Source organism: Dreissena polymorpha, chromosome 8 (genome assembly GCF_020536995.1).
Source record: "Dreissena polymorpha isolate Duluth1 chromosome 8, UMN_Dpol_1.0, whole genome shotgun sequence".
NCBI classification, from domain to species: Eukaryota; Metazoa; Mollusca; class Bivalvia; order Myida; family Dreissenidae; genus Dreissena; species Dreissena polymorpha.
In genome coordinates this window covers 92,810,828-92,823,465 of record NC_068362.1, presented here as the reverse complement: position 1 = coordinate 92,823,465, position 12,638 = coordinate 92,810,828, and the positions used below count along the sequence as shown (strand labels likewise).

The window sequence follows — 12,638 nt, the reverse complement described above, 5'->3', positions numbered from 1 at the left end:
TGTGAGTCTGTCTGTCACACTTTTCTGGATGCTGCAATAACTTTAAAAGTTCTTTATATTTTTTCATGAAACTTGAAACATGGATAGATGGCAATATGGACATTATGCATGTCATTTCATTTTGTTCCTATGGCAACAAATAAAAAAAAAATAAAACTTCTGACAATGGTGGAGCCGGTAGGGAACATATATTACTTGGCAATTGTCTTGTTGATTAAGATATAAATCGTGGTGTAGACATGAACTTAACAGTAGACACTTATTAAATAGAATCATATTCACAGTCAGTATAATTCCAGAGTCCCTGTGTGTTTTCAGGCAGTGCTACTGATGCCCCGCTGGTGGCCTACAGACTGGAAGATTACGAGAAGAAGTTTCCAGACGCCAATCAGCCATCCATCAAAACCACCATCTCTATAGAGGGCCTTCTGCGTTCCCAGCAGCCTCTGTCCAGCCCGGCCCCTCTCACCAGCACCCCAATCTCTTCACTACTCTCCCTTGCACGCCAGATGCCCGGCAACATCCCTACATCGTCCGTGTCCTCTCAGATCCAGCAGCTGCTTTCCACTCTGGCTCGTTCCCACATGCCCACCAGTGTAATCCCTCCTCAGCTGCATTCTCCTGCCATCGTAGTTTCTCAGCAAGCAGTTGTGCCACCATCCACCATTAGCTACTCTGTTAGCCAATCAGGAAGCATTACACAAATTCAAATGAACCAATCGGGTTCACCGTTGCAGAACAGTGTTCCAACGCTGATGAGCTCTTTGACAAAATGTGCCAGCACCAGTTTAATCAAGCGGATGACATCTCTGAATTCGGACCAATCACAGGCAACAGTCACATCACCATCACCAATTTTGACGAAAACAGATCTTACTTTACCGATTACAACAGTATCATCAGTTCCAATGAAAAACATATTGATTGAAGAGACCATAGACCTGACTAAGTCTGATGAGGTGGACACAGATATTCTGATGGAGTCAAAATCCCGTGAAGCCAGCCCAGCTATGAGAAATGCTGGTGTTCAGTCCCCGATCCACATCATCAGTCGGCCAATCATATCCATAGAGACGCCCAACCAGGTCGGACTCAAGCAGTCCCAGCCCGCTACTGTCATGTGTCTCAGTACGAAGACTTCCACGGCCCTGAAACCGGGCCTAGTAATGTCACAGACCTTTACAGCTCAGAAACCCGGCCCCGTAATATCACAGGCCACCTCAATCAATTCACCCTTGTTGCAGATATTTCCTCTGAAGACCACAGAGGAACCTCTAGGTCAGGTATCGTCCTTACTGGAATCAAGTCCCATAACTCAGTCTGCTACACAGAGTCACACTTTGCAGACATGTGCATCGCAGTGGTCGAGTGAGATGGCGTCTGATGTGTCTTCGGTGTCTGTAGCAGTTGCTTTGGACTCTACACTGGTCTGTGACAGTGTAAGTGTGCCAAATGTTGTGGCCTCAAATACTTTGACACCAAAACCTAACATCACTGCAACTACCAGGACAAGGAAAATAAGAACACCAAAACAGTTTGACTTGTAAAGATATCAATTATGAATTCAACTTACATTTGACCCTTGCTCGTGGAAGAAGGGTTTAATACATGTGCGTAAAGGGTTGTCCTAGCATTCTGCACAGGCTAATTAGGGACAACAATTTTAGTCTAAACTGGTTTTTCATGAAGAAGATTCTCCTTAAAGAGTGTCGTCCTAGATTTGCCTGCGTGGACTGCACAGGCTTATCAGGACATGCATCAAGCAGTTTTCCCAGTGAATTGCTCCTTTCTATTACTGGTAGAAATAACTTTATTTTGCTATGCTGTGCTCAGGTCCAGGATTTATTTAATGGTGGCGTTAATGAGAAGGTTAACAGGGCCAATTTTGTTGTAAGTCTTTAATAAGATCAGTGAGTATTTGGTTGTAAAATGGTTTGGGTGTATATTGATATTGACCACTCATCATTTATTTACAATCTTTGTAACAGTCTTCATTGTTTTTTGTTACTTTGATTAAAACTTGTTTTGTTAATGTATTGTACATCTGGATGTTTCATGTATTAAACAAACACTTGGAATCAAAGTATGTTTTTATTATTTATTTAAAGGGACTTGTTCACAGTTTAAAAAAATTATAATTAAAAAAAATTGTTGTATATTAAATTTGTATGCCTTATATGCATGCAAGCATACTAACTGTACTGACTAAGAAAACAGAAAAATGTTTAAAATATATTTTCATATTAATAATTTTCAATCAAAATTGGAAAAATAATAAGCGTTTCTTTTGCTTATTGTTGAAAATGTATACCAAAATAATGTGTTATTGATGTGTCGTTTAACTTCACTATGAATTCAAAAGACTGCAAGGTGTAATGGTAGTGCATTTCCTTTTGCTTCTAGAGGTTCAAGGTTCAAACCCCACCCCCAGAGCAGAAAATTTTTATCGTTCCTTTTTATTACAATTATTGAAAACGTTTTCAAATAGTACAGTTTGTTTGTGTCGCCTGACTATGGTCAGGGGACATACAGGTGTTACTTGCTCCGGCAATGTTGGCTTGGTACGCGGCGTCTTTAAAAAAAAGGCTCATAACTTCTTTGTCCCTTCAGATATTGCTTTCATATTTGATATGCATGTGTATCTTGACAACACCTTTCCATGCGCATACATTTTATTACCCCTGTGGCCTTAACCTTGAACTTGAGAACAGTGTACAGGTTTCGAAATCTTCGACCGCGATTCGAAAACAGCTCATAACTACTGTGTCCCTTCAGATATTGCTTTCATATTGGGTATGCATGTGGATCTGGACAACACCTTTCCATGCCCATACAATTTTTGACCCAAGTGACATTGACCTTAAACTTCAGGTCAGCGTTCAGGTTACGAAATATGTGACCGCAATACGAAAAAGGGTCATACCTACTGTGTCCCTTCAGATATTGCTTTCATACTTGGTACACATATGTATCTGGACAACACCTATTCATGCGCATGAAATTTTTGAACTTTGGGTCCGCGTTAAGGAAATCTGCGACCGCGATTCAAAAATAGCTCTTAACGTATGTGTCCCTTAAGATATTGCTTTTATATTTGGTACGCATGAGTATCTGGACAAGACCTTTCCATGCGCATAAAAGGTTTGACCCCTGTGACCTTGACCTTGAACTTAGGGGCTGCGTTTAGATTTCGAAATCTGCGACCGCGACCCAAAAAAGGTTCATAACTACTATGTCTTGAGCTTAACTTTAAACATTAAATTTTTTTGATATAATTTGTTTATGCCCCCGGCATCTACGATGCGGGAGGCATATAGCGTTTTTCCTGACCGTCCGCCTGTACGAAAATCTTGGTTAACCCATTTTGACTTTTTCGTTATTGAAAATGTTACTAAATAGAACAAATAAAGGGTACAAGTTTGATTGTAACAACATTAAGAATTAATGTCCCATCCCCGAAATAATAGTAAACAATTAACACAAGTATGCTACCATCAGGCGACACATCCAATTTTTTTGAAAAAAAAATTATGAGCTATTGTCATTACCTGAGTGTCGGCGTCCGGTTAAGTTTTGTGTTTAGGTCCGATTTTCTCATTAAGTATCAAAGCTATTGCATTCAAACATGGCACACTCACTATCATGAGGGGACTGGGCAGGCAAAGTAAGATAACTCTGGCTGGCATTTTGACAGAATTATGTGCCCTTTTTATACATTGAAAGTTTGGTCAAGTTTTGTGTTAATGTCAACTTTAATCCTAAAGTGTCAAAGCTTTTGCTTCCATACTTGCAACACTTACTATCATAGGAGGACTGTTTAGGCAAAGTTATGTAAATCTGACTGGCATTTTGACAGAATAATGGTCCCTTTTATACTTAGAAAATTGAAAATTTGGTTAAGTTTTGTGTTTAGGTCCACTTTATTCCTAAAGTATCAAAGCTATTGCTTTCATACTTGCAACATTTACTAACTATCATAAGACGACTGTGAAGGCAAAATTATGTAACTCTGACTGGCATTTTGACAGAATTGTGGCCCTTTTTTGACTTAGTAACTTTGAATATTTGGTTAAATTTTGAGTTTTCACTACGTAGATTCACTTTACTTCTTAAGTTACAAGGCTATTGCTTTCAAACTTTAAATACTTTCTTATTGTTATGAGGGTACTGTACCTGGCAAGTTGAATTTGACCTTGACCTTTGAATGACCTTGACTCTCAAGGTCAAAGTATTAAATTTTGCTAAAATTGCCATAACTTCTTTATTTATAATCAGATTTGATTCATACTTTGACAAAACAAAACTTACCTGACATACCACAATAAACTTTATCCAAACCATCCCCCAGGCCCTACCCCGGAATCCCCTCACCCCCCCAAAAAAAATTTTTTTTGTTTTCCTTTTTTATGCTCCCCCTAAATTTATTTTGGGGGGAGCATATAGTCGCCGCTTCGTCTGTCTGTGTGTGCGTCTGTCTGTCTGTCCATCCGTGCACAATTTTTGTCAGGGCTATTTCTCGGCAACTAATGACCGGAATTCAATGAAACTTTATGGGAAGCTTCACTACCAAGAGGTGATGTGCATATTATCAGCGGGTTCTGGTCTGATGATTTTTCAAAGAGTTATGGCCCTTTGAAAAAAAATAATTTTCCGTTAACTGTACATATAGTGCAATTTTTGTCCGGGCTATTTCTCAGCAACTAATGACCGGAATTCAATGAAACTTTATGGGAAGCTTCACTACCAAGAGGTGATGTGCATATTATCAGCGGGTTCTTGTCTGATGATTTTTCAAAGAGCTATGGCCCTTTGAAAAAAAAAATAATTTTCCGTTAACTGTACATATAGTGCAATTTTTGTCCGGGCTATTTCTCAGCAACTAATGACCGGAATTCAATGAAACTTTATGGGAAGCTTCACTACCAAGAGGAGATGTGCATATTATCAGCAGGTTCTGGAAGGATGCTTTTCACAGAGTTATGGCCCTTTGAAATTTTTTGAAAGACTGTCCAACCATACCACCCAATTTTTTTTTTCATTTTTGAAAGATAATGTAATAAATAACCACACCCCCACACTATACACCCCTCTCCATCCCCACCCCTTCCCCCTTTTCGATTGAAGTATTGAGATAGGTCCCTTCACCTTTAAAAAGAACAAGAGCTGTCCTATATGGGGTGTGGTCATTTATTAGATGATCTTTCAAAAATAAAAAAAGGGGAAATTTTTTATTATTTTTTTTTGGTGGGGGGAGGGGGGGGGGGGGGGGCAGGGATTCTGGGTTGGGGCGTGGGGTATTGTTTGGGTGGAATCCATTGTGGTATTCAGGTAAGTGTTGTTTTGTCAAAGTATTTATGCAATCTGATCATAAATAAAGAAGTTAAGGCAATGTCACTAAAATAATATGCATATTGTAAATGGGAAATGGGTCAAAATAATTACAAAATTCTTGATACAGTTGTCTGCTCTTGTTTATAGATTGGGGACATGTTGGTAAAGAAGTTTGCAAAATATGAAAGCAATATGTCAAGGGACATTGAAAATATTTGAGGTGGTACGCAAACTTTAACATAGATTTAATAATAATATGCACATTCTAAGTGAAAAAAGGGCCATAATTCTTAAAAAATGCTTGATACAGTTGTCTGCTCTTGTTTATAGGTTGGGGTCATGTTGGTTAAGAAGTACGCAAAATATGAAAGCAATATGTCAAAGGACATTGAAAATATTTGAGGTGGTACGCAAACTTTAACAGATTTATCAATAATATGCATATTCTAAGTGAAAAAAGGGCCATAATTCTTACAAAATGCTTGATTCAGTTGTCTGCTCTTGTTTATAGGTTGGGGTCATGTTGGTTAAGAAGTATGCAAAATATGAAAGCAATATGTCAAGGGACATTGAAAATATTTGAGGTGGTATGCAAACTTTAACATAGATTTATCAATAATATGCATATTCTAAGTGAAAAAGGGCCATAATTCTTACAAAATGCTTGATACAGTAACTGTTGTCTGCTCTTGTTTATAGGTTGGGGTCATGTTGGTAAGAAAGTATGCAAAATATGAAAGCAATATGTCAAGAGACATTGTAAATATTTGGGGTTGTACGCAAACTTTAACATTTGCACGCTAACGGGAACGGAAACGCTAACACCGACGCTGGTGTGAGTAGAATAGCTCCACTATATATATTTCATATATAGTAGTGGAGCTAAAAATAGATGAGCAGTCTGCACCCGCTAGGCAGTGCTCTTGTTTAATATCGTCTTCATATCAACATCAAACAAGGGCTGTTTGTAAAACATGCATGCCCCCCATATGGGCTGTCCGTTGTAGTGGCAGCCATTGTGTGAATACGATTTTTGTCACTGTGACCTTGACCTTTGACCAAGTGACCTGAAAATCAATAGGGGTCATCTGCGGGTCACGATCAATGTACCTATGAAGTGTCATGATCCTAGGCAAAAGCGTTCATGAGCAATCATCCGAAAATCATTTTACAATTTTGGGTCACCGTGACCTTGACCTTTGACCTTGTGACCTCAAAATCAATAGGGGTCATCTGCAAGTCATGATCAATCTACCTATGAAGTTTCATGACTAGGCGTATGCGTTCTTGAGTTATCATCCGAAAACAATTTTACTATTTCGGTCACCGTGACCTTGACCTTTGACCTAGTGACCTCAAAATCAATAGGGGTCATCTGAGAGTCATGATCAATCTACCCATGAAGTTTCATGATCCTAGGCGTATGCGTTCTTGAGTTATCATCCGGAAACCATTTTACTGTTTCGGGTCACCGTGACCTTGACCTTTGACCTAGTGACCTCAAAATCAATACAGGTCATCTGCAAGTCATGATCAATCTAACCATTAAGTTTCATGATCCTAGGCCCAAGCGTTCTTGAGTTATCGTCTTATAGCCACCTGGTGGACGGACCGACCGACAGACCGACCGACATGAGCAAAGCAATATACCCCCTCTTCTTCGAAGGGGGGCATAAAAATAATATACAAGGGCTGTTTGTAAAACATGCATGCCCCCCATATGGGCTGTCCGTTGAAGTGGCAGCCATTGTGTGAATACGTTTTTTGTCACCGTGACCTTGACCTTTGACCTAGTGACCTGAAAATCAATAGGGGTCATCTGCGAGTCATGATCAATCTACCTGTGAAGTTTCATGATCCTAGGCATATGCGTTCTTGAGTTATCATCCGGAAACCATTTAACTATTTCGGGTTACCGTGACCTTGACCTTTGACCTAGTGACCTCAAAATCAATAGGGGTCATCTGCGAGTCATGATCAATCTACCCATGAAGTTTCATGATCCTAGGACCAAGCGTTCTTGAGTTATCGTCTGACAACCACCTGGTGGACGGACAGACAGACCGACAGACCGACCGACCGACATGAGCAAAGCAATATACCCCCTCTTCTTCGAAGGGGGGCATAATAAAAAGGTCTATTTTTTTTACGCAACATAGAATAACTGATTTGAACTTTTATGTCTGAAAAAACTTACCTTGTTACACATCAAATAAATTCTCTTGACTAATGTAATTGTTTTATTTAATTGTTCACACTAATTTTGACGTTGTTGATGTTGTTCTGAGTTTATTAACAGGTCCCAGGCCCCTTCACAGAGTCATTTCAGCTGGACCTGCCCCTGTGACCTTCAGGGGAAAAAGATTAATTTTGAGCCAAAGTAGGTCAAATTTACCCCGGTTGCCTGGGTATTCGCCAAATAATAAGTATTATTATTATTTATTATTTTTGTTTGAATAGTTCAGTGCACGTTGGCCAATGAGACTTTAATGTGCCCTGTACCGTTTGCTGATGGTGTGGTGTAGATCATGTGGCGTGTTTTGTATGTGAGTGAGTTAGGTGTATTCTGGTTCCTGTGTTGTTGATATGTAGATGGTTATGTATAGTTTGTGTTATGTGGTGGCTGAGCCTGTGTCTGGAGCGGAAGAGGAGGAGTTTGTCGGTGTTTTACGTCCGTCGGTCAATCGAGGAAGGCTGTATCTCATTTCAGTTCCCAGGCCGCAGAACATGCTGCCCCCCGCACAAGCGCACCCACGACGAGCGGGCCCAAGCCCCCCCCCCCCCCCTGCGCCCACATTTGCTGCGCGCGACAACAGATCAGCCAAGAACCGACCAAGGAGTTTCCCAAAGCCACACCCGGAGTCACCATCGTTCTTTCCCACCCGCCGCCAAACATCCAGCCCTTGTATCAGGCTGGGCTGTGATAAATTAATATTTACTTTATGATTATAACTAGATTAAATAGTGGAAAATGATGAAATAATATCAATGATTTAGCATATGATTTATTTTTTTATTTATAATTGTTATTATGTTGTGAAAATCCTGGTATGGTTGTTTAAGGCTTTGTTATTATTTTTTCTATATTTATGTGTGGTTGTTGTGCTCTCCGCCCCGAGAGAGGTGTTAGTGGGGGTTTGAGCAGGATACAGGAAACGCACCGATTCCAGAGGCGCCTCTGGTTCTTTTAAGTGCCCAGTGTATAGCACCGATACACTGCACCCCCCTTTAACGTATCGCGGAGGACATGTTAGTACATGGTGTTAGTATTGGTTCAAATATAATTGTGCTGCCTTTGTATAGCGATGTGGGCTCTCCCTGTTGCTTTTATGGTTATTGGTTGTATTGTGTTGTGAGGGTCAGACTAGTTTTTGAATGATCGTTTACTTGACGATAGTAGAAAGGGACTGTGTGTGTGTGATTGGACCGAGATGACTATTTCATTGGGGACATTCTTCCTTCTTGCAGAGTTGGGTGTCTGTGACACTGTGGTGTTGTAAGGACCAGACTAGTTTTTAAAGATCATTTATTAGATGAAAGAAGAGAGGGGCTGAGTTTGAGGTATTAGTGTATATGGTATTTAGGGAGGGCGCATACATTACTGTTTCTGGTTATAATATATGTGGTTACAAAGGCAGCAGTCCTATGTGTTATTGTATTATGGCCGTTTGGTATCGTGGCCAGAGCTGGTGCTTGGCTTTCTATGAGCTCAATCCGGCTACATAGGTGGATGAAATGGTTAGTAGACATATGACATGCAATCAATTATTCTCCTCGCTGCAATACAACGAGAAACACAATTACAATAATTACCTTCTCTTTTCTTTTTTTGGGTAATCTTGGGTGGGTCGCGTCGGCAGAGACATATTGCGTGGGGGGGGGGAGGGGCTAGGCACGTTTTACCATCCCAGCCGAAACGCTCCAACCAACATATTTTAGTATTAGCATATGGGAAAATACATGAATGTTACAATATTCACATCTATAGGGGTTGCACTGTATGTTTCTCAAGAGAGTTACCTGCGTGCGCACTTACTGCGGCCTCCGTGCTCGTACGGAGGTGAGGTGTCTGTGTGCTCTCCCCCACATACTTTGTCGTCGGTTGCTGCGTGCTGGATGCAGCGGAAAAAAAAATTAAAAGGACCAGCACAAAGGGGGGGGGGGGTCTCGCGGAACCCGGATACTGTTAGCCCGATTGCTTAATGGTTTTCGAGGGGAGTGTAAAGTTCGGCCATAGTGGTTAATCCATAGTGGGTGCAGTGGTTGGGTGTCAGATATATTTTGGAGCGTGTTCCCTTCCGTTGTTTTAGCAAAGAGTGTTGTTGTTGTTCTACTGTGTATTAGTATTAGCAACATGGCTGCCCGTTCCCGTCCATGGCGTCCCAACAGGGCACAGACCAAGGGGCCCCATGGCGATCGCCGCTGTGGTCCGTCGGCTATGTCCTGTGATGGAGTAACTAAAGGTCGGTTTTCATATCATTGCTAAACACGGGCCGTGAGAGGGCCCCGTCCGAGCAGGGCCCGGACGAGTGGCCCCATGGCGCTCGCCGGGTGGGACCCGTCATCCGTGATCTGCATGGAGGAACCCCCCACGGCTATAGTCCATGGATCGGGTTCGGTAGACAGGTTACGTGTTATATTATTATATGTCTCATTTACTGCGGTTGGAATTAGTCGCGATGATTGTAAATATTTTGAACTAAATTTAGTAAGTAGTTTGAGGACGAGTGGCATGGGCACGCGTTTTATTATCACTTGCGCAAGGAGCGTTTGTTTATATGCGTATTTTTGATATTCCGATGGGCTTAAGGGAGGTAATTTGTTGACGTAGAACGCGAGATTTTTTTTAAATCAGAGTTTATTTACAGGTCCTACCGGCCTCTACACGAGGTCTTTGAGGTCCGACCTGAGAACGCGAGATTATTGGGGATGCCTTTTTATTCCTTTTATTTCATTAGTTACATGTGGATATACAGCTGAATGTACGATGAATTCCGTTAGATTTTTTTTCGGAGAAAGATATATTGCAATTTCGATCGTTCGTAGAATGCGAGTCTCCTTATTCATTTTCTATTGCAGGGGAGGTAATTTTTATATATTAAAGTCTCTAAATTGGTCTTTTGTGTAGCTATTAATGTTAATTTTCAGGCTAATGGTGACTTAAAAATAAGTTATTATCAGTATGTAGTCGCATGGATATTGGGACGGATATATGGTGTTCATATAATACCTTAGAAGTGTAGAGGGGTCACAGGAGCAGGTCGGGCTACAATAACCTCGTGAAGAGGCCAGTAGGACCTGTAAATAAACTCTGAAACAAAAAAAAGGGATAACGGTATCTCGGTCAGCAGCTGGAGCGTGCGCGTCTCGACCGAGGCGAGAGTCGCCCGCAGAAGATCTTCTCACCTGTGCATATTTCCTTATAGAGGGGAACTTCTGCGGGTGGCTCTGCGTCACCCTCGAGCCGGACGTCTTCCACGCTGCTGGGATTGCTGTCTTGTCCAAGATGCAGCGGACTTGTCACCCGCAGTTTATCGTCGAGAGATCACTGGCCCGGCCCTGCCAGAGGTCCCGTCTGTAGGGGGACGAAACAGTGGGACAGCGAGACCACCAGTGTGGGAGACATACGGGACGGACCATGGGCTGCTCCTCCCGGGGGGGGGGGGGGCTCGGAGCAGCCCCAAGAACATCGAGGGGGTGGCCCTATAGAGAGACCTCGGGACGGCGGTACTCAGTACGCTCAACGTGCTGGGGAAACCGTCTCGGGGATGAAGACGACGGCCGGTGACTTCGAGCGTGGCCATAAAGGCAGAGCGGCGAGCTGCAGACCCTTGGGAGCTGCGTCCAGACAGAATTTTGTCTTTGAGATTGTCTATTGTCTACCAGTGCACATTAAGGTCTCATTGGCCACCGTGCACAGGTCTATTTGGATCTAAATTATTTCTTTGGCGAATACCCGGGAAGCCGGGGTAAATTTGACCTACTTTGGCTCTAAATTAATCTTTTTCCCCTGAAAGGTCACAGAGGCAGGTCGGGCTACAATAACCTCGTGAAGAGGCCAGTAGGACCTGTAAATAAACTCTGAAACAAAAAAGGGATAACGGTATAGGCTAAGCAACTATTACATTCATCATGGCGCTCACGCACTGCTGAGGCGCTATGTAATGTCGTTGTTACATTTAATAATGAATTCGCATGGATTTTCGGGTTATTTGCTAGTTTAGTTAGGACACAATGAATCTAGAGTATTTATTTTTTTTATCGAAGTGAGCTGATTAGTGTTTCTGGCGGTAGTCATTAGCGGGTATTAATTTCGCGATTAAAGACGTCGGTTCACGTAAGGAGTTAGGTGTGCAATGTTCATATTTGTTAATGTGCCAAGTGCTTAAAGGCGGTTTATCGCACTTTATAAGTCGGCGTTTCAGGAGTATGGGTAATGAATCTAATTATCTTTAATAAGTTGTATGTAACGTGTTCAGCTTGTTTTTTGTTTGTCGCGTAGCATGGGCAAAGAATTGAATTAATTTAAATGTTGGTATTTCGATCGTTCGTAGTAATGCGAGATTCCTTATATATTTTCTATTGCAGGGGAGGTAATTGTAAATCGTTAAAAGGCTCCAATTTAGTCTTTTTGTATATATTTTTGTTCATTTCCAAGCTAATTGGTGATTTAAAACTAATTTATCATAAGTATGTAGTCTAACGGCTATTGTTTCGGGTATACGATGTGCAGTATAATTTGTCAGGGATAGAGAAATGTATAGTCGTATTCATTAATACTAGTTCTTCGGTATCGTCTCATTAATGCGAAGTGCTATAGTACTATTGCTTAGTTTAAAGGGTCCTTTAGACAAATTGAAAAAGTTGTATCAGATTCGCAAATTTTCGTTTTAGTTATGATATTTGTGAGGAAACAGTAAAAATGAACATTTACCATGCTCTATAATATCCATTATGTGCATCTTTTGACGATTTAAAAACCTGAAAATTATAAAGCGTTGCAACGCGAAACGATTGAATAATTTGGAGAGTTCTGTTTTTGTCGTTTAATTTTGTGAAACTACGAAGATTGATTATATATAGTATAAAATACGTCTGTCATATATACTTGGCAGGATGGCCGAGTGGTCTAATTCGTTTTTACTCCAGGACTCCAGGGGTCACTGGTTCGAGCCCTGCTGAGGTTTTTCTTATTTTTTTTATATTTTATTCTTGAAGTGCAGCTTTTAAGATCCAATGTTTACATTTATCAATATAAAGCATTTAATGACAAACTTCAAAATATGCCAAAATCTGTGAAAAGGCCC

General features: G+C 41.2%; 1 protein-coding gene across 1 annotated transcript in view; it reads left to right on the top strand.

The window, feature by feature from the left end:
- LOC127842759 (KAT8 regulatory NSL complex subunit 3-like) overlaps window positions 1-2,083 on the top strand; it is a 33,077-nt gene extending 30,994 nt beyond the window's left edge. Inside the window, exon 14 of the mRNA XM_052372467.1 lies at window positions 319-2,083. Within this exon, the coding sequence (XP_052228427.1) occupies window positions 319-1,547 (1,229 nt within the window). The 3' untranslated portion in view covers window positions 1,548-2,083. The remainder of the gene's footprint in view (window positions 1-318) is intronic.
- Window positions 2,084-12,638: the final 10,555 nt, after the last annotated feature.